Consider the following 19,769-nt stretch of genomic DNA (forward strand, 5'->3'; position numbering starts at 1 on the left):
CTCAGATCTAATCACGTCTTCTGGTTAGCTGAGTTTAAAATACCATTTACAGAAAATATGTTGAAACTTTCATCAGTTAGTGTAGTATTTTCATGAACATAACCATTCTTTACTATTTTCATTCTTAAAACTCAAAGCATAAACTAAAGTTTTGCATTCTTTTATATATGTGCCTCTTAACTTTTTTAGCCAGTGTTTCTAAAGGAGACTTCAGATTGTTCCTACTTGTTTGAGTGGCGAACGCAGTATGCCTGCCCACCTTTCGATGTGACTGAATGTTCATTCAAGTAAGTCGATGGATACGTTGTCTCTTTTGGACAGACTAACTTGGTATGATTTTGCTTTAATAATTAGTGATCTTGGGTACAGGGGATTAGATTAGTCAGTTGATTTACCTAGGACTCGGTTTGCTCATATTAAAACGAGGAGTCGGGCTAGGTTAACTCTCAGCTCCGTCACCACCTTGAGCTGCTGTGGTGACTGCATGGGGAAGGGATTGGAGCCAAAGCAAAGAGTGGATACCGGCACTCTTGTGTGATCCGCGTGTCAGTGAGCAAAGTGGGCCAGGAGTGGTGTGGTGACCCCTGCGATGAAGGGAGGTTTTCGTTGCATGTGATCGTCCACAGAGCTGCTCTCACAGCTTTGCCAGATCGCCCTCTGGACACCTGGGGTCCCATCCTTAGAGATTTTGGTTCTGTGGGTCTCCGGTTCTGTTTTTTGGAGGCACGCCCTGGCAGTTCTTTTCTGTGAAACACCCAGTACGAGCCCCTTGGTCACAGTTGACTTTCCTGGGGGAAAGTGCAGGCAATTCTGTTTCCTTCCAGCCTTTGTCCTGTTGTGTCATCTGTTATTTATGTAGGTGAAATAATCATTTAGGTTTTAGGAATGTATGTAAATGCAGGCATTTAGTAATTTATGTTCAATGACTTTAAATCATAATTTTAGTAACCTTACCTTTTCCAGTTAACATTTTGTAAATATTTTCGTGTGAAACTAATTTGTTTCTCATTTCTACTGGATGGGGTATGTTCTCAGTAGATATCCCCGGTTCACTTAGCAGTTCTCTTTCTGCCGTTTGAGGCTGCCTTCAGTTTTCTGGTATTTATATTCAAGGAATAAAACTTTGATTTTCTTTGCACATAAAGCTTTTTTCCTAAAGATACATATATATCTTTCCTAAAGATATGTGTGTGTGTATATATATTTGTGTGTGTGTATGTATATATGTATGTGTTTTTTTTGAGATGGAGTCTTGCTCTGCCACCCAGGCTGGAGTGCAGTGGCGTGATCTTGGCTCACTGCACCCTCCACCTACCTGGTTCAAGCAGTTCTCCTGTTTTAGCATCCCTGGTAGCTGGGATTACGGACACCACCATGCCTGGCTAATTTTTATGTTTGTTTTTTTTTTTTTTTTTTTTTTTTTTGAGACGGAGTCTCACACTGTTGCCCAGGCTGGAGTGCAGTGGCGCGATCTTGGCTCACTGCAATCTCTACCTCCCAGGTTCAAATGATTCTCCTGCCTCAACCTCCAAAGTAGCTGGGATTACAGGTGCCCGCCACCACACCCGGCTAATTTTTTTGTATTTTTAGTAGAGATGGGGTTTCACCATGTTGGCCAGGCTGGTCTTGAACTTCTGACCTCAGGTGATCCTCTGCCTGCCTTGGCCTCCCAAAGTGCTGGGATTATACGTGTGAGCCACTGCGCCGGCCTATTTTTTGTATTTTTAGTAGAGACGGGGTTTCACCATGTTGGCCAGGCCGGTCTTGAACTTCTGACCTCAGGTGATCCTCTGCTTGCCTTGGCCTCCCAAAGTGCTGGGATTATAGGTGTGAGCCACTACGCCCAGACTTCCTAAAGATATTTTTATGCTAAGTTTTTAAAAGTAGAATTAAGTCAGAGGAGAATTTTATAGTCTCTTATACTAAAAAATAATACATGTCTGTTGTAATTGAGAGTCCAAAAATATTAATAGATTAAATTACTCTCCCCCACCTCTCCCTCCCCTACCCCTAGCTTCACTACACTTTTTACCATTTCTTCTTGTGGTTCTTTTTGAAACCTTCTATAGCTCTAAACCTCTGTTTGTCAGCTTCTAATGGTGTCTGCTGACTCTCTTTTAAAAGGTGAAAGCTGTCCTCACCTGTACTGTTCTCCTCTTCTCTTTCCTCTGCCTTGACTTTGTTAGTTCTATTTTTATTTCTTCTACTGACTACTTTTAGAGCATTTGGTGATATTCACTAAGCTCTGTTCTTGCCCCATCACCTTCAGACAGCTTTCCCTTCCTGCCACCTGCCCCTGGTATGGGCTCTCCTTCTCTTGTGCCCGCAGTACTGCAGCTGCCACTCCGAGGTCTCCCTGCCACGTGCCTTGTCACACGTTTGGTTAGTCCCACACAGTAATCAGAGTGATCCTCTTGAGATAGAAGTCCCACCATATCGCTCTTCCTGGAACCTTCAACGCAGTGAGCGCCTATCTCACTGGGACCCACAGGCTGAAGTTCTTCCTCTGACGGACATGACCTCCGTGTTACCTCTAACCTCGCTTTCCCTCTGGTCCAGCCACTCGGGGCTTCTGCCTTTCTCAGGTCGCGCCAGGCTTATGTGCCTCGGGCCCTTTGCTCGTGCTGCTGTCTGCCCGGGATGCTCTTTACTGGGTGCCGGGATGGTCAGTGATTCCATTTCTCTCGGAGTCTATTCACAGGTCCTCTGCTCGGTCACGCCTTCTCTAAAATTTCAACAGCTGCTTTCCTCTGCCCCACAAACTTCATATCCCCCTCCTCTGCCTTTTTTTCTTCGGGTCCTAATTCCATCAAATACACTATGTATTTTTAAAAGTCTACCTTGTTCACGGTCATTTTCTTCCACAGATAATTTTTGTAAATTTTGTAAGATTGATGATGTTTATCTGTTTTATTCAACACAGTACCCCCAGTTTAGCGCACAGCTTTTGAATGAATGGCCAGTTTTCATTCCCGTCTGAAGCACTGAGAGCTGCCGCTGAGGTGGCACCTGTAGCTGCCCCCGTCCCTGCTCCGTGTTGGCAGAGTGTGTGTCTCGTTCACTGTCAGTACTGCGCCTGGCATGGGCTTGGTTCCCAGTTAATGTCTGTATGTGGGATTTGTGTAGTTGGTGAACCTTTAGCCTGTGCAGACAGGTCAGCAAGCCCATTTTAATTTTAGGAACTGCCAGCGGCCTTGGTTTTAAACAACAAGTGGCCTGCGGCCGCCCCGGGCATGACCCCCGCTATGTGTGCTCCGAGCATCTTGGCTGCTCGCCTTTGTCACCAGCCAGTTCCACTTCTCAGTGGCCTGAGCACAGACGACACGCACTTTGCAGACTTGGGTTTTTCTGTTAAAATTAAAAATTTTTTTTTAAGTGAGCCTAATAGTTTCCTGAACTATTATGTTCAGGAAAGTTATGTTGTTGCTGATTCTGATGGGGGGTGTGTGTGTGTGTGTGTGAGAGAGAGAGAGAGAGAGAGAGAAGTCGGGTCTAAAGTTCTGTCAGGCTTAGACTATGCCTGAATACTTGAACCTTTCTAGACAGAGTGCCCGGTGTTTAACTAGAATATGACCAAGCCTCACTAACTGCAGGGTTGTCTTCTTTTCAGAGATGGAACTGGCAACTCCTTCGACCTCTCGTCCCTGTCAAGGTACAGTGAGAACTGGGAAGCCATCACTGCGACGGGAGACCCGGAGCACTACCTCATCAATGTCTGCAAGTCTCTGGCCCCGCATGGCGGCACTGGTGAGAGAGGGCCTCCTCGTGGGTGGTGGTTGTAGTGAGTATATTGAAGGCCGGCACTGGTGAGAGAGGGCCTCCTCGTGGATGGTGGTTGTAGTGAGTGTATCGAAGGCCGGCACTGGTGAGAGAGGGCCTCCTCGTGGGTAGTGGTTGTAGTGAGTATATCACAGGCTGGCACTGGTGAGAGGGGGCCTCCTCGTGGGTGGTGGTTGTAGTGAGTGTATCACAGGCTGGCACTGGTGAGAGAGGGCCTCCTCGTGGATGGTGGTTGTAGTGAGTGTATCGAAGGCTGGCACTGGTGAGAGAGGGCCTCCTCGTGGGTGGTGGTTGTAGTGAGTGTATCGAAGGCCGGCACTGGTGAGAGAGGGCCTCCTCGTGGGTGGTGGTTGGGTTGTAGTGAGTGTATCGAACGCCGGCACTGGTGAGAGAGGGCTTCCTCGTGGGGTGGTGGTTGTAGTGAGTGTATCGAAGGCTGTCACTGGCGAGAGAGAGCCTCTTCATGGGGTGGTGGCTTGTCATGAGTTTATCGGGGAAAATCAAGTAGGATGGGGATTCTTTGGAGGCACTTTACTCTCTGCAGCATGGACGTGGTTTGGCCAAGAAGCAGCAGGACGAAGAAGAATGATTTAAGGGTCTTAACAATTGATCCCTAGTATGGCCCAGGATAAATCAGTGCTGAGGACTGCTGGGAACATGATAACCCTTTCTGAACATGAGGAGACGGAGGTATAATAGATAGAAGTAATAACCATGGTGAGGAATCCTTCTTAGCAGGTAGGAGATGGGGGGTGTGATGTGGAGGTCCTGGTGTATGCCTGTGTTACGCTGAGAGTTGTATAGTCAGTCCTTTTGTGATGCAGGGACAGCTCACCCAAACCTGCAGTGCTTGGCTGAGACTGGATGTCAGCTGTACATGGGAAACCAAGGGCACCTCCAGGGATCTTGGTACCAATCATGGCCCCTTGGAATCCTGAAGATGAAAGTCATCCCATGTTCGTGGCATTTCATACAGCCCTGCCTGCATCTTGGGTGGTTCACCTCAAAGGGGGTGTGGCTATTTTTTTGGGTTTTTTTGGAGACAGAGTCTCGCTCTGTCGCCCAGGCTGGAGTGCAGTGGCGCAGTCTCGGCTCACTGAAAGCTCCGCCTCCCAGGTTCACGCCATTCTCCTGCGTCAGCCTCCTGAGTGGCTGGAACTACAGGCGCCCGCCACTGCGCCCGGCTAATTTTTTGTATTTTTAGTAGAGACGGGGTTTCACCGTGTTAGCCAGGATGGTCTCGATCTCCTGACCTTGTGATCCGCCCGCCTTGGCCTCCCAAAGTGCTGGGGTTACAGACGTGAGCCACCGCGCCCGGCCGGGTGTGGCTATTTTTAGCTGCAGCAGGTGGTTCCATCCTCTGCGTGGTTTGAGGCTGTGGTTCCGCTTCCCCTTGCTGTGTTGTGCCGTGCAGACTTCGACACAGCGGCTCTACCCCTGTGGCGTGGGACTAGTTCTTCACCCAGGGCACATGGCACAGGCATTTTAGGGACTGGGAAACAGGCAGAATTCTTGGTCTCTTCTTGAATAAAGAAGGTGCGTGGATGTAGGCCATTTAAAATGTTCCTCTGGCTTAATTTGGGAATTTGAGCTTCATCCTGTATGGGGTTCAGAAAGAATTTCGGCTGCTACAGCCTAGCTATCCCTCTACACCTCACGCCCACCTGCCCTAGTCCATCTGTGACAGAACAGCATGTAAGTGAGTGAGAAGTAACGTGATGTCATTGTCATCTGACTTATGTGAAAGAAATAGCAGGTATTTTGGAGTGACTCTTAGAAAGTGTATGAAGTTCTGCAGCATGTGTGACATTTCTTGCCTGATGAAGTTCTGTTCTAGCCTGGGGAGTCACGAAAGGCAACCCTTTCTTGTGTCTGGTGTTGCAGAGCCATGCCCTCCAGAAGCAGCCGCGTGTCTGCTGGGTAGCTCCAAGCCCGTGAACCTCGGCAGGGTAAGGGACGGACCTCAGTGGAGAGATGGCGTAATTGTCCTGAAATACGTCGATGGCGACTTATGTCCAGACGGGATTCGGAAAAAGTCAACCACCATCCGATTCACCTGCAACGAGAACCAGGTGGTAAGGGACTGTTCCTGCGCCTTCTGCTGTTGCAGCTTTGGGATTTGGGCCCCTGTGCAGGGCGGTGAGCCCCACGTCCTCATCTGCCTTGGGACGTGAGTTCTAGAGCCTGGGATGATGCACCCTTACCAGAGGCTGGGGAAACAGCGTGGCTGTGGCCTGCAGTCTGGGGAACCCTCATGCTGTCTGGCTCCTTAGAAGCTTGCCTGGCAGTTCCTGACTCAGAATTGGTTCTCTTCAGAGTTGGACTCAGACCCCGCGAAGGCTGTGGGGGAGACTGTTGTTTGACTACATGCCCTTTGTCTTCACGGCGGCAGGTTAGGAAGCGCGAGAAGGTTGGTTGGGCCCAGGTCACAGGTAGCGCTGCCACTTCCCAGCCGCGTAACTTGGTTGATTACTCAGGTAGTGTGCACTGCTCCCTCATTCATAACATGAGGTATACTTGTCTTGCCCGTTGCGGGGTTTCAAAAGAAGAGGTAGGAAGTGCCAGGTGTCATTTCTGACACACAGGAGGTGCACAGTCAGTGAGCATGAGTGCCTGTGATCAGTTCTTCCCTTGTTTGGCATGCACGTCAGCAGGTGTCCACGGCACGCTGGTTTCTCTGTGTGTGTGATTGTGGTGAGCCCCAGTGCTAGCGTGCACGACGAGCTTGGTGGCCGAGTTGGGCATTAACTTGGGCAGGACCAGCCCGCTGGGTGTCGGGGTGGCTCGCCCCATGCTCTCCAGGGTGGGCAGCAGTAGTAGAAGAGCTTGGGATGGGAGCGCTCCAGGAGCTTCAGGCCTGCCCTCTTGCCTGGAGCGGCAGGGAAGTTTCCTCCTGGAAAGATTGTGCAGAGGCTTAGCCCAGACTCATGAGCTGCTGGGGCCCCTGAGCATTCTCCTCTCTGATCTGAGAGGCTCAAAGCAGAGGACAAAAGGGCTGCCCCACGTGTAGGGGACAAAGGTGAGAGGTTGTATGGGGCCCCTGTGCCCAGGGCCCAGGAGGCTGGGAGGGAAGGGTGAGGATGCTGTGTGGGGGTCCCCATGTGCCCAGGATCCCAGGAGGCTGGGAGGGAAGGGTGAGGGCTGTGTGGGGGCCCCTGTGCCTAGGACCCGGGAGGCTAGGAGGGAAAGTTGAGGGCCATGTGGGATCTCTGCGCCCAGGACCCAGGAGGCTTAGGGGGAAGAGTAAGGGGTGTGTGGGGGCCCTGTGCCCAGGACCCAGGAGGCTGGGAGGGAAGGATGAGGGTGGTGTGTCGTGTCCCCTGTGCCTAGGATCCAGGAGGCTGGGAGGGAAGGATGAGGGTGGTATGTGGGGGCCCCTGTGCCCAGAACCCAGGAGGCTGGGAGGGTAGGGTGGGGGGTGTGTGGGGGCCCTGTGCCCAGGGCCCAGGAGGCTGGGAGGGTAGGGTAGGGGGGTGGGGGTCCCTGTGTCCAGGATCCAGGAGGCTGGGAGGGAAGGGTTAGGGGTGTGTGGGCCCCCCCCCGTGCCCAGGATCCAGGAGGCTTGGAGGGAAGGATGAGGGTGGTATGTGGGGGCCCCTGTGCCCAGGATCCAGGTGGCTGGGAGGGAAGGGTGAAGGGTATGTGGAGGCCCCTGTGCCAGGGCCTGGGAGGCTGGACTGCAGTGTGGCTTATCAGGGTGCCTAGCAGGAATCATGGGGTTTACCTGGGAAGGAAGGTGCTGCTGAACTCATCAGGCCAGCTCTGCAGTGGACATGAAGTGTTTTGGGATGAGCAGCGTAAGCCTTGGCTGGGGCCAGTGGGAGGATGCGTAGAATCGGCTAGTTCTCTTGGTGGATCTTTTTGTTTTGACTGTGATAATGGATTTTACCTGATTTGGTTTTTAGAATTTTATCAGTGATTGCCACATTTGTGTCTCCCGGTAGCCCTTCCAGCATTCTTTGCACGCCTGTCCCCAGCCCCTGTCCTGTTCCTCAGCCTGAGGGACTTTCCTGGTCCCCTAAGTGGGTTGTTGCCTATGGGTGTGTCACTTACCTGCAGGGGAAGCCCATGATGGCAGCTCAGGACACATTCTGACCCTTTGCTTTTCCCAGTCTGCGCCTCATCCCACAGGCACATGGAGACAGAAATGTCACATGCTGTGGAGTTTTTCAGAGAAACTTCCACTTGTAGGTTGAAATCATGATAGACGTGGGATTTTTGCGTGATCCCTTCAGGACCTGTCTGTGCTTTGTTGTAGAACTCCAGGCCCATGTTCATCAGCGCCGTGGAGGACTGTGAGTACACCTTCGCCTGGCCCACGGCCACAGCCTGTCCTGTGCAGAACAACGAGCATGACGACTGCCAGGTCACCAACCCAAGCACAGGTGAGAGGTGCCAGTCGCTAACCCCAGCGCAGGTGAGAGACAGTGCCCTCACCAAACCCAGCTCATCAGGGGAGAGACCTAAGGAGAAGCTGTGGGCAGCAGGCGCCCTGGGCAGAGGTGTCGTGGTGTGTAGGTGTGTTTGGCCTTTCTCCGGATGGGCCGCTGTGTGTTCTCCTGGCTCTCCTTCAGTGGAGGAGAGAATGTTCCCTCAGAGAATCCATCTCCCCTGTCACTCTCCTGGTGTGAGAGGTGCTCCTGGCTGGGGTTACCGACTGTGTCAGCCCAGCAGCTCTAGGCTCACCAGGGCAGGCTAGAGCTGGCCCCTGGCTGCCTTTCAGTGTCAGCATAGTGGATTGCCGGGAGTCTCCCACCTGCCCTTGTGCTGGGCATCCAGAAAGGCACAGGCACAGTCCATTGGCAGCAAGAGGTGTGCTGGCAGCCTCTCCCCATGCCCACGGGAATCTTAGTGGCTGCTGTGGTATGGCCCAGCAGAGGGTGCTGTGAGCCACGATCTTTTCAGCTAAAGATGGGACATCTCATGGATCACGGGACTGACAGTCTCATGATACAGCCTGGCTGTTGGAGGATTTAGGACAGGGATCGTGGTGAGAAGTCAGAAGTCCCAATGCTGGCATAATCTGCACATGAGCTCGCCGATGATGAGCCTCCCAAATCTAAGTTCCCTGAAGTCACTGTGTCCCCATCTTCTTCCACCCTTCAGGACACCTGTTTGATCTGACCTCCTTAAGTGGAAGGGCGGGATTCACAGCTGCTTACAGCGAGAAGGGGCTGGTCTACATGAGCATCTGTGGGGAGAATGAAAACTGCCCTCCTGGCGTGGGTGAGTGCTGTGTTCTCTCGTGTGCTGTCTGACTCTCCTGTTCTCCGGGGTTGTCCTCGGCCTCTTTGCATGCCGACGGCAAAAAGGATGAGCAGAGCCAGGAAGCTGAGACGCTTCCATCTCCTGCAGCAGTCAGCCCATGTGGGGGACACGTGGCCGTGTGACGGAATGAACATTCAATGTAAAACAATGGTTAAAGCCAGATCGGACACTTGAAGTTACAAGTGCTGGCTATGAAATTGATGGTCCTGATTTGCAGAAAGTTCTCATCAGAAAATTGGTCATTGAGTCTGTGATTGTGTTTTCTCTGCCTTTCCTTTGTGGTGCAGGGGCCTGCTTTGGACAGACCAGGATCAGCGTGGGCAAGGCCAGCAAGAGGCTGAGATACGTGGACCAGGTCCTGCAGCTGGTGTACAAGGACGGGTCCCCTTGTCCCTCCAAATCCGGCCTGACCTATAAGAGCGTGATCAGTTTCGTGTGCAGGCCTGAGGCCGGGCCAACCAATAGGCCCATGCTTATCTCCCTGGACAAGCAGACGTGCACTCTCTTCTTCTCCTGGCACACGCCACTGGCCTGCGAGCAAGCGGTGAGTTTTCAGATGGGCATGGGAGAAGTGCATGTCCAGTGCCCGGCTGTACCCAGGCCCCTTCATGAGCTTCACTTGCCCACTAGTAGATGCCCAGCACTCCTGATTGCCCCAGTAATAGAGTTGACTGGAAGTGCCCAGTGCTATGTAATGAAGCGTTTTGACACCTTTCTTTTTTTGTCGTTGTTATTCAGCTTTTAAATTCGTATGGATGACCTAGTGGTGATTAGGAAAATTTTTTTGTAGACTCAAAGCAGTCTTTCCTACTTAACAGACGGAATGTTCCGTGAGGAATGGAAGCTCTATTGTTGACTTGTCTCCTCTCATTCATCGCACGGGTGGTTACGAGGCTTATGATGAGAGTGAGGATGATGGCTCCGATACCAACCCTGATTTCTACATCAATATTTGTCAGCCACTAAATCCTATGCACGGAGTGCCTTGTCCTGCTGGAGCCGCTGTGTGCAAAGTTCCTATTGATGGTCCCCCCATAGTAAGTACGACAAATCCAAGGGTGGAGATAATTTTTGCAAGAGTTTTAGTGATAACCTTTGCATTGTTTCTTGCCTTAAGTGGAGAGTTGCTCAAGCATAAAAAAATGGAGAAAGTAAGTGGAACTATGTGTGTTCTGGGTCCACTACAGGACGATTAAACGTTTGCACGTTGAACTATCAGCTGACGATGGTAGCCAGTCGTTGAGCATGGGAGATAACATGAATATGTGTGTAGGGACTCTGCCTGTCATGAGCCTCAGGGTTGACCCAAATCAAGAAGTTTTTAGGTAAAGTGACAGGAAAGCACATTGGCCTAGCCTGGTTTCTTTGTATGAAATGCCTTGTCTTCTGCAGTTAAAACGCGTGTGAAATGCGAACAGTTTCTTTGGCGAGGAGTTAATAATTAAGGGCAAGAGTACGTTTGCTAATAGCTAAATATTTTGCCTTGAAAGCTTTGGTTTTATGCATTAAAAAATTATTTTGTAGAGATGGGAGTATTGCTATGTCGCCTAGCGAGGCTGGCCTCAGGCTCCTGGCCTTAAGTGATCCTCCTAAAGTGCTGGGATTACAGGCGTGAGCCACAGTGCCCGGCTTGCTAGCATGTTTTAATGGAAATTTGGATCTTTAAAAATTGTCTCCGTGAGTTATATTCATATTTTGTCAAATCCTTGGTATGTTTTAATACTTGAATGTGTCTCACAAGTCATCTGTATTTCTATCTGTATCATCTATTATGCTTTAAAGATGTAAAATATATTGTAAAATATCTGGATGCCCTTTAAAAGATGGACATTATATGTGGCAGTGATACGGGGAGTTGTCAGGAGTGAGTAAGGAGATCGGCCACAGTGTGAATTAGCACAGCTCCAGCTCTGTGTGAGACAGAGGCCTGGACAAGCTGAGTCTCCCCAGGAAGCTCTTTGGTAGCGTCCTTTCTGACAGCGCAGACCGGGGATCCTCGATCGGGGATCATTTCCTCAGGGGTCCGATCTGCCTGGCCACTGGCTGTCAAATGTTAAAAGGTGTAGAAAGTTCTTTGACTGGAGAAGGTGTGGTGCCACGTGGTCTGAACATGCCCCACAGTGGTGAATGAAGAGCATTGTAGCTGAGAACAAAGTCATGGGGAGGCTGCTTACACACACACCCACGTGCGCACACGCCCACGGATACACACATTCATCACATCACCATTCCTGGACATTCACCTTTATTTACTTTTTAAAAATAAAAAAAGGTTTTTTTTCTCATAATACTCAGACTGGTCTTTCGCTTATTTGTTTATTCACTCGAAAATATCTGTTGGGCAGCCACTGTGTTGCCAGGTGCTGTGCTAAGCAATGAAAATGAACAGTGAACACCACCTGTCCTCTCTCCCAAGGGCATAGCCAATGGGTACTGCTGGGCCACGTCTGTGGGCAGTCCCAGAGCAGCACTGGGCAGTGAGGGTGGCAAGTCAGCATGGAGGTTCTGGCCTTCCCCTGTCAGGCGGTGGGAGGACTGTGTAGCATCCTTGGAGGTTTTTCAGGTTCCAGCCTTCCCTCAGCAGGTGATGGGAGGACTCTGTAGTATCCTTGATGTGACTGGAGAGAGAGATTCCTATTGCTTAGGATCTTTGAAAATTGAAGATACCTATCAATAGAACCAACCTTAGAACTAACCTTAGGATCAAAACGATAGCCACTGACATAAGGAGGTTACGTAGCATCTGTCAAGCCTTCTAACTGGAGTTGGTATAAACCCAGCTTCTTTAGATGCTGCTCATTCTCAGAACCTGTGAGGCCTGGTTTTTGCAATTCTGTATCAGTTCTTAATTCCACTCTCCTAGGGAACGGCTCATTTCCTAAAATACTCTTTGCCCTTGCTCTTTGTTTAGGATATCGGCCGGGTCGCAGGACCACCAATACTCAATCCGGTAGCGAATGAGATTTACTTGAATTTTGAAAGCAGTACTCCTTGCTTAGCGGACAAGCATTTCAACTACACCTCGCTCATCGCGTTTCACTGTAAGAGAGGCGTGAGCATGGTAAGTGTGGGCCTGTGATGATCTAGATGCTTAACTGGATTAGTGAGCCAAGGCTAGACAACCAGAAAGTGCATATCAGGTCCAAGGATACTCTTATTCAAAATGACTGCCTTGGATAAGAAGGTACGCTAGTAGTGTGTCTGAATAATTTAAACCACTAATTGAAGGCTGAGTGAGCTCCCCGCAGTTAATAGCATACAGAAGCTTGCTGTAATTTAAAAACATAGAACACAAGTATAGAAATGACATTCAGCTTTGACTGCTGATGCATAAAAGTGTCATAACTTTTGTTTTTACTTTAACAATTACTGATTTTATTCTAACTGGGAAGTCAGAAAGACATTTGGGCAGCTGTAGTCATTCAGGACATAGCCCAGAAGTTCACAAGTAACAAAAGACCCCTGGAATTAGAATAACTGCAACAAAGTGGCACCTTTTACTTATAAGGAGGTATTGACTTCCATTTTATGTGCATTAAAAAAAGAATACCAGCTTCCATTATAATGAGTTGCACAGGGGAACAGCTCTTTGCCCCAGGAACAGAGCGCCGCAGCCTCTCATCTGCGCTTCTGAAATCTGTGAAGCTCTGAAAACTTGGGGCTCCTTTGACATGAATGGACTGAGGCTATTCGTGGTGTGGGTTTGTCCCACCTAATGTGGATATTGATACGTCTAGCTACAGAAGTATTAATATGCTTGATCACAGGCTCTGGGGGTGTGAGAATTGCCTCTTAAAATCCTAATAAAGATGATGGATTCCAAGGCTCATATGACCCCTAGGAGTTCAGTTGATGGATTGGGATCTGTTGGGTGTCTTGTAATTCTGATAAAGATATCCTAATGATGTTTGGGCCTGGAGCAGGTTTGTAAAGGGACTGTTAGACATGGGTGTGCTGACAGTGACAGAAAGTGACCTGGCAGCCGTCTGGCCAGTAGGAGAGACAGTATTTGAGAAGGAGAAGAAAACAGTCCTGGTGTTTAGGTCTATTACATAGGGGCTCAGAACACCTCAGAGCCCTTGGATGTGTCCCTGTTCATGAATCTTAGAGTGTAATGACAGTCCTAGTTAGTAAGGAAAAGCAGAGCTGTATTCAGCCCACTCATTTCATCTGTTTATAAGCGTATCTGCATATTTATATAGGGGTGTCTGTATGCCTCTGCAGATGCACACAGCATGGGGCAACGTGGACTTTGCCTTGAGGGGGGCTTTAAGTTCTTCATTCTTTAAAGGACAGTCTTCACTTCTAAGACCCACCTCATCATGAGTGATGCTCTGTTATCTCACACCACCAGCTAAAGAGTGTGAAACTATGCCTTGCTTTGACACTGCTGCCAACTTGACAAATCAAATTAGCTAATGTGATTTTAGTTAATTCTCAGCAGCCGCACATTGAGAGTGATTAGTGTTTACTTGATTTTAGAAATGAGGCATCTTATGCTGAATGTGTCTTCTGGTGTCCCAGAAAGATTTTTAGAAGATTTTTCCTCCCCAGCAGTTTTCATTTTCAGTGGAAGTACTTTTACCACTGAATCATAGGGAAAAAGATGCTTAACATTAATTACAAACGGGATTCCTGAGAGCTGCCTCATCTTTTTTTTGTTGCTGTTGAATGAGGGAGGGAATAAATAAAGTGATTCAAGAATACTTGGCCTATGGAATATCTGGCCACGTGGCATCTTGCCCCTTGAATAAATGTCTCCCGTGTGTAGAGACAGTGGATTGGAGCACTTGCGAGGCAGAGTGTCAGTTTCACAGACCTCTCTCGTGACATTTAAGTCCTCCCCCTTTCTTCCTTTGAACCTGTAGCAGAGAACGTTGAGGCTTTCTCTCTTAAGTAGGAGATGAGACCCGGATTCAGCCAGGGAGCTCCCGGGATATGTGGGGGGCAGGGGCGAGGTGATGTCTGTGCCTTGAAGATGGCATTGGGTCTTTCAGCTGCTGTTGTCCAGCGTCCCTTCTCTCTGAGAGGCCGCTATGGGTTACGCGCAGCCCCTGTAGGGGCGTGGTGTGTCACTGCTATCTATCCCTGTGCCATGGGGTTTTTAAGACCCATGCTCTTCCTGGCGATAGGGAACGCCTAAGCTGTTAAGGACCAGCGAGTGCGACTTTGTGTTCGAATGGGAGACTCCGGTCGTCTGTCCTGATGAAGTGAGGACGGAGGGCTGTGCCCTGACGGATGAGCAGCTCCTCTACAGCTTCAACTTGTCCAGCCTCTCCACGAGCACCTTTAAGGTAATGTGTTCACCCTGGGCGTGCTGGCGCAGGTATACCAGCTGCTGTGAGGCTGCCCGGAGTGTTTTGGATAATGTGGTAGCTGTGAGCTGAGAGGGTGTGTGTGGCCACTGGGCAGCATCTGGGGGCTCTCGTAGGGCATGCCAGGTCTCAGGAAGGTTCCTGGATTGTGTGGCCAACTCAGCACAGCTGACACTTGCGTTGTACCTCATGACTCTGCACTTAAGGCTTTTTGAGGATCAGGTAACCTCATGAGGTGGGTAGTGAGACCCTTTGTATCAGACAGAGAGCAGGTGGGGCAGCCTGGAGACATGAATGTAAGGTATCCATGGGGGCAGGGCCAGCTCTCGGGTGGCTGAAATCTACGGGATTTAATTCTTCCAACCTGGCTAAAGATGATCAAGGCAGTTGTTTGCTGATTGTGGCAGCTGTGGGTGGAGGGAGGTAGGAGGTGCCTTGGAATTGAGAGGCACTTGGGCATGTGCCTCCATGCCATCCCAGAGCGGCCTATGCTAGGTCTGTGGGCTGTTGGTCTTACTGAGGTGGTGTCGTAGTCGCTGGTGCCTGGGGGCCCCTAGCTCCCTAAGCCTCGATATCTAGGCGTTACCATGCCAGTGCCTGGACTGGGGTATGGAACCCCAGCACCTGCTGTGGCATAGCAGCTGGTGAGTGATGAACTTGGAGTTTTGGGCCCAGGTGCCAACACCCTGGCTCCTGTGATGGAGCCCTCTGCCTAGGTACAGGTCCTCCCGACAGGTTTGCAGCAGGTGTGAGCCTTCTGGGCGCTGGGTGGGCCAGGAGAGTCAGGTCCACGCTTCCGCGTGCAGTGTCGGCTCTGCTCATTCACTCACTTGGCCTGCACAACGCCTTATTACACAGGTGAGGGAGGTGGGGTGAGCCTGAGGCTCCCCGCTGGGTCCCTTCCCACTGGGCTGTGACGAGACAACAGCCAGGGCAGTGACTGGCTGAGGGGGTGGCTGAGGTCCCCGGCAGGAAGCAGAAGGAGCAAGCAAGCTGGGCCTAGGGGTTGGGGGAGGCCTCCCAGGGAAAACCGAGGGCCAAGGCAATTGCGTGGCTCTGATGCACACAGAGGAGTCTCTGCTCTTCTGCATGAACCTGCCTCCGGCACCAGCTGCAGTAATGGTTCTCTCTTCACCTTGAGACCTGGGTGCTGCCACCTTGCTGACGGCCACGCGTGGTGTTTGTCCAGGTGACTCGAGACTCACGCACCTACAGCGTTGGGGTGTGCACCGCTGCGGCCGGGCCAGAACAAGGAGGCTGTAAGGATGGAGGAGTCTGTCTGCTCTCGGGCACCAAGGGGGCATCCTTTGGACGGCTGCAGTCAATGAAACTGGATTACCGGCACCAGGATGAAGCTGTCGTTTTAAGTTATGTGAATGGTGATCGTTGCCCTCCAGGTAAATATTTGCAATGAGGTAAACTTCAAGCTCACAGTAAACTAGAAATTAGACATAGCAGCAGAAAGAAGCTGAGGAGTGGAGCTCCAGTGTCCTGTGAGTGGTGTAACCTTGGGCGTGAATGTGAGCTGTTCCTCTGTACACCCCCGGTGTGAACCCTGGTGCGTGAATCACACTGTGTTCTCTCAGTTGCCTGGTGAGTTTTGGTGGGTGAATGCCAGTTGTCACATAGGTGCTTTACGATGGGCAGCTTCCTTAGGGACTCCTGCTGCATCCTTAGGTGACTGTGCCTGGTGAGGCACAGCTGCCACACTGGTAATGTGGATTATTCAGATGTTCTTCTTCTTTCTAGAAACTGATGAAGGCATCCCCTGTGTCTTCCCCTTCACATTCAACGGGAAGAGCTACGAGGAGTGTGTCATAGAGAGCAGGGCAAAGCTGTGGTGTAGCACAACTGCGGACTACGACAGAGATCATGAGTGGGGCTTCTGTAGACACTGTGAGTAGGAAGGCTCTGCATCCCCACATGGCCTGGGGCCTTGATACTCTCAAGGCTCGATTCACACTGAGACCTTTGTGGATGCGCCAGTCAGTGGCAGGAATTCTCTTGCATAAAATATTTTCTTACTCGGGCCGTTTCCCACAGAGAAACATTTGAATCGCTCTGTGAGATTGCTGGGTAACCGTATCTACAGACCGCAGTAGAGCTGCCCTGAAATGCTGTGCTGGGTGGCTGGCTAGGCCCACGCACTAGCCAGAGGGCCTTGTGTCCGCATACCAGGTTTTAGCCCTGGTGGTTCAAATTATGCCTCAGCAAAATAAATGTCTGCCGTGGGTCTTCAGGATTCTGAAGCTAGTGAGAATTCCGGTAAACCAGGCGACTCATTGAGTGACTTTCTGCCATGTGGCAGCCCACGTGTGGAGCGGGGTTTCTTGGTGAGCCACACTCAGCACCTTGCCCCTGTGGTGCTCAGGAAGTTTCATGAGAGGAGCCAACTGCTGTGACTTGTGTCTACGGACTGTGAGATGGAAGAAATGCATGAAAAATTACTAATTTTCATACATGTCCAGGGACCATAATGGGATGTATTAAGGAACCAAAGGTGTTAAATTTACAAAGGATTACTATAGCTTTATTTTGAGGCTTATTTTGACAAAACATTATTCCCTATTTTCTGAATCACACTTGTGTTTTCAAGTACTTGTAGGTATTGTATTATTATCTTAATTTTTTTTTTTTTTTTTTTTTGAGATGGAGTTTTGCTTTTGTTGCCCAGGTCAAGTGATTCTCCTGCCTCAGCCTGCCAAGTAGCTGGGATTACAGGCGCCTGCCACCTTGCCCAGCTAATTTTTTTGTATTTTTGGTAGAGATGGGATTTCACCATGTTGGTCAGGCTGGTCTCGAACTGCTGACCTCGTGATCCACCCACCTCGGCCTCCCAGAGTGCTGGGATTACAGGCATGAGCCATTGTGCCCAGCTGTCTTAATTTTTTTGGTGATTAGTAGACTAGTCAAATATTGAACACCCATCTGAGGAATTACCTAGGGCTGTGGGGTTAAGAAGTATGATGAAAGGCTGTGCCAAGGAGCTGGATCTGTTTGGAGTCAGGATACACATGAGTGAATCAACATGAGATGTGGCCAGGGCAGCACGTGGGGCATTGCCAGATGGCGGATGGAGTCTGCAGGTGCTCCTGAGGCAGCGTGGGGAAGAGGTGCGGGAACGTGCCCTGGTGCAGGCCTTGGTCTGACGTTCTCCCACCTCTGCTCCCCAGCAAACAGCCACCGGACATCCAGCATCATATTTAAGTGTGATGAAGACGAGGACATTGGGAGGCCACAAGTCTTCAGTGAAGTGCGTGGGTGTGATGTGACATTTGAATGGAAAACAAAAGTTGTTTGCCCTCCAAAGAAGATGGAGTGCAAATTCATCCAGAAACACAAAACCTACGACCTGCGGCTGCTGTCCTCTCTCACCGGGTCCTGGTCCCTGGTCCACGACGGAGTCTCGTGAGTGCCTTCCCATCCGCCTGCAGCACCACACCCTCAGCCGATGAATGTCAGACTGCTTGATGATGGTTGGCTCTTGGGGTTCTAAGGATGGGAATACACGTCCATGTGAGGCTGATGGCGGTTGAGCTGTGGCTGCTCCTGGAAGCAGCCCGCAGTGTCAGACCTGGCACAGAGGGTGATTCTGAGGTCAGAGTGGGAGCGGGAGCTTTGGTGACCGGAAACGGAGCCTCCGGAACTGGAAGAACCTGGACTCACTGAGTTAGGCCGGGCTCAATTTGCGTTTGTGTGTAGCTCAGGTTGTAGGAGGTGTGTCGGCTTTCTTGGGTCTTTGGCAGGAGCTCCTTAGGCTTTGCTGGCTGGGGTCAGCCCATGGTCCTGACCACTCTGTGTGGAGAGCGCCCTCTTGCCAGATGCTCCTGGCAAGGCATCACCAAGGAGCAGGGGCATGGACTCGGAGGGTTTAAGTGCCTCTAAGTAAAGTGGGAAACTTGCCAGGATCCCAGCCCCTGCCTCTCCCAGCCCCAGAGCCCTTCTTTCTGCCACGCCACGCTGTGTTCAGCGTAACCGCAGGTGTGGATATTCCACTCCGGGTGTGCCTGACTGGTAAGCTCCCTTCTTCAGTGATGACTTCCTTTTGTCCTATTTTTTTAATTGGAAAAGCTACATTCAGTGATGGAATGGAGCCCTTAGTTACAGAACCTTTCTCTGAAAGTAAAGTGAAGAGCCCTCCTGTGTCAAGGGCAGAGATGTCACTTGCTTGCCTGTTTCTTGCCCCTTTGGTCGTTTTCTAGGTACTATATAAATCTGTGCCAGAGAATATATAAAGGACCCCTGGGCTGCTCTGAAAGGGCCAGCATTTGCAGAAGGAGCACAACTGGTGATGTCCAGGTCCTGGGACTCGTTCACACGCAGAAGCTGGACGTCATAGGTAAGGCCTGTGGGTCCTGGTCCTTGGTTCAAGGAGCGGCATCTGAACTGGGAAGGTGAGGGTGTTCTCAGGATAGCAACGAGAGTGAGCATATGCTTTGGTGGAAACCTCCAGATGTGATTGCCTGTCACTGTCTCACGGGCATTTTGGCTCTCCTGGAACATTAAAATAAGTGCCGTTTTGTATTATATGAGATTGCAGGTCCCAGTCTGTGTGTTTAGAGGGGTTTGGCTATCTCGGGAAAGTGCGTCTATCCAGGGGGAGGTCTCAGAATGTTCAGAGTTCCTCTGAAGTTTATGTTCTAGCTGTAGATCAAGTGCCTAAACTGACATAGACACACGTGTTTGTTGAGGCAAGCCAGACGACTGCATGAGGACTTGGTGCAGGTAGTTCAGGGCTACATCTTGGTAAACTGTCTTAACAATTTTGAAAATAATAACGATGCTTTTTAATGGGAAATTGATCTTGTAGTTGGTTGGTGAGTGAAAGATGTTTTCTTTCATTATTTAAAGGCGGAAAATAGAGGTTTCTTAGCTTAAGAGCAATTAGGATTTGTTGGAGGGACCAGTAAAGGAAAATATTCACCGTTGCCTCTTAACGCTGGAGTAGGGTTTCCTGAGTTGTCCTGATTCAACTACAGGACTACTTCAGATTAGCTTGAGATGTTGAGATGGAGAAAGAGAATTCCAAGAAAACTACTGTCACCCTTGATAAAAGTCACATGCAGACTCTGCAGGTTGGTAGTGGAGGGAGAGCTGCCGTATATACAGGAAGTGGCGCCCAGACCGCCAGCCTGAGACCTGCCCTCCCCGGGAGGCTCCTAACCGCTTTGGAGGTCAGTGATCGCTGCCACTCCCACACTGCCCCAGAGGGGGAAGGAGGGAAGGTAGTGGAGGGCGGCTCTCTCCCCTGTCATGTCGCAGTACATACGGGTATTCGACTAGTCTTTCCCCAATGTCAGCCAACTGCAATCACTAAAACACTTAAGGCTTCACTAAAAGCTTGAGGCAGAAGCAGCAAAAGAGAGTAGTGAACACAGGGAGTGACATGGAACTAGATCGTCTGAC

The 19,769-nt window shown here is 50.4% G+C and overlaps 1 protein-coding gene across 1 annotated transcript in view; it reads left to right on the forward strand.

Annotated features, from left to right (window-relative positions):
• IGF2R (insulin like growth factor 2 receptor) overlaps positions 1 to 19,769 on the forward strand; it is a 132,785-nt gene that overhangs the window by 93,780 nt on the left and 19,236 nt on the right. The window contains exons 29-41 of the mRNA XM_021938044.2: positions 190 to 287; positions 3,611 to 3,747; positions 5,665 to 5,855; positions 8,039 to 8,165; positions 8,887 to 9,006; positions 9,336 to 9,592; positions 9,867 to 10,085; positions 11,960 to 12,109; positions 14,181 to 14,342; positions 15,553 to 15,760; positions 16,113 to 16,259; positions 17,537 to 17,771; positions 18,566 to 18,702. Of these exons, the coding sequence (XP_021793736.1) occupies positions 190 to 287; positions 3,611 to 3,747; positions 5,665 to 5,855; positions 8,039 to 8,165; positions 8,887 to 9,006; positions 9,336 to 9,592; positions 9,867 to 10,085; positions 11,960 to 12,109; positions 14,181 to 14,342; positions 15,553 to 15,760; positions 16,113 to 16,259; positions 17,537 to 17,771; positions 18,566 to 18,702 (2,188 nt within the window). The remainder of the gene's footprint in view (positions 1 to 189; positions 288 to 3,610; positions 3,748 to 5,664; positions 5,856 to 8,038; positions 8,166 to 8,886; positions 9,007 to 9,335; positions 9,593 to 9,866; positions 10,086 to 11,959; positions 12,110 to 14,180; positions 14,343 to 15,552; positions 15,761 to 16,112; positions 16,260 to 17,536; positions 17,772 to 18,565; positions 18,703 to 19,769) is intronic.

This window comes from Papio anubis, chromosome 6 (genome assembly GCF_008728515.1).
Source record: "Papio anubis isolate 15944 chromosome 6, Panubis1.0, whole genome shotgun sequence".
Lineage (NCBI taxonomy): Eukaryota > Metazoa > Chordata > Mammalia > Primates > Cercopithecidae > Papio > Papio anubis.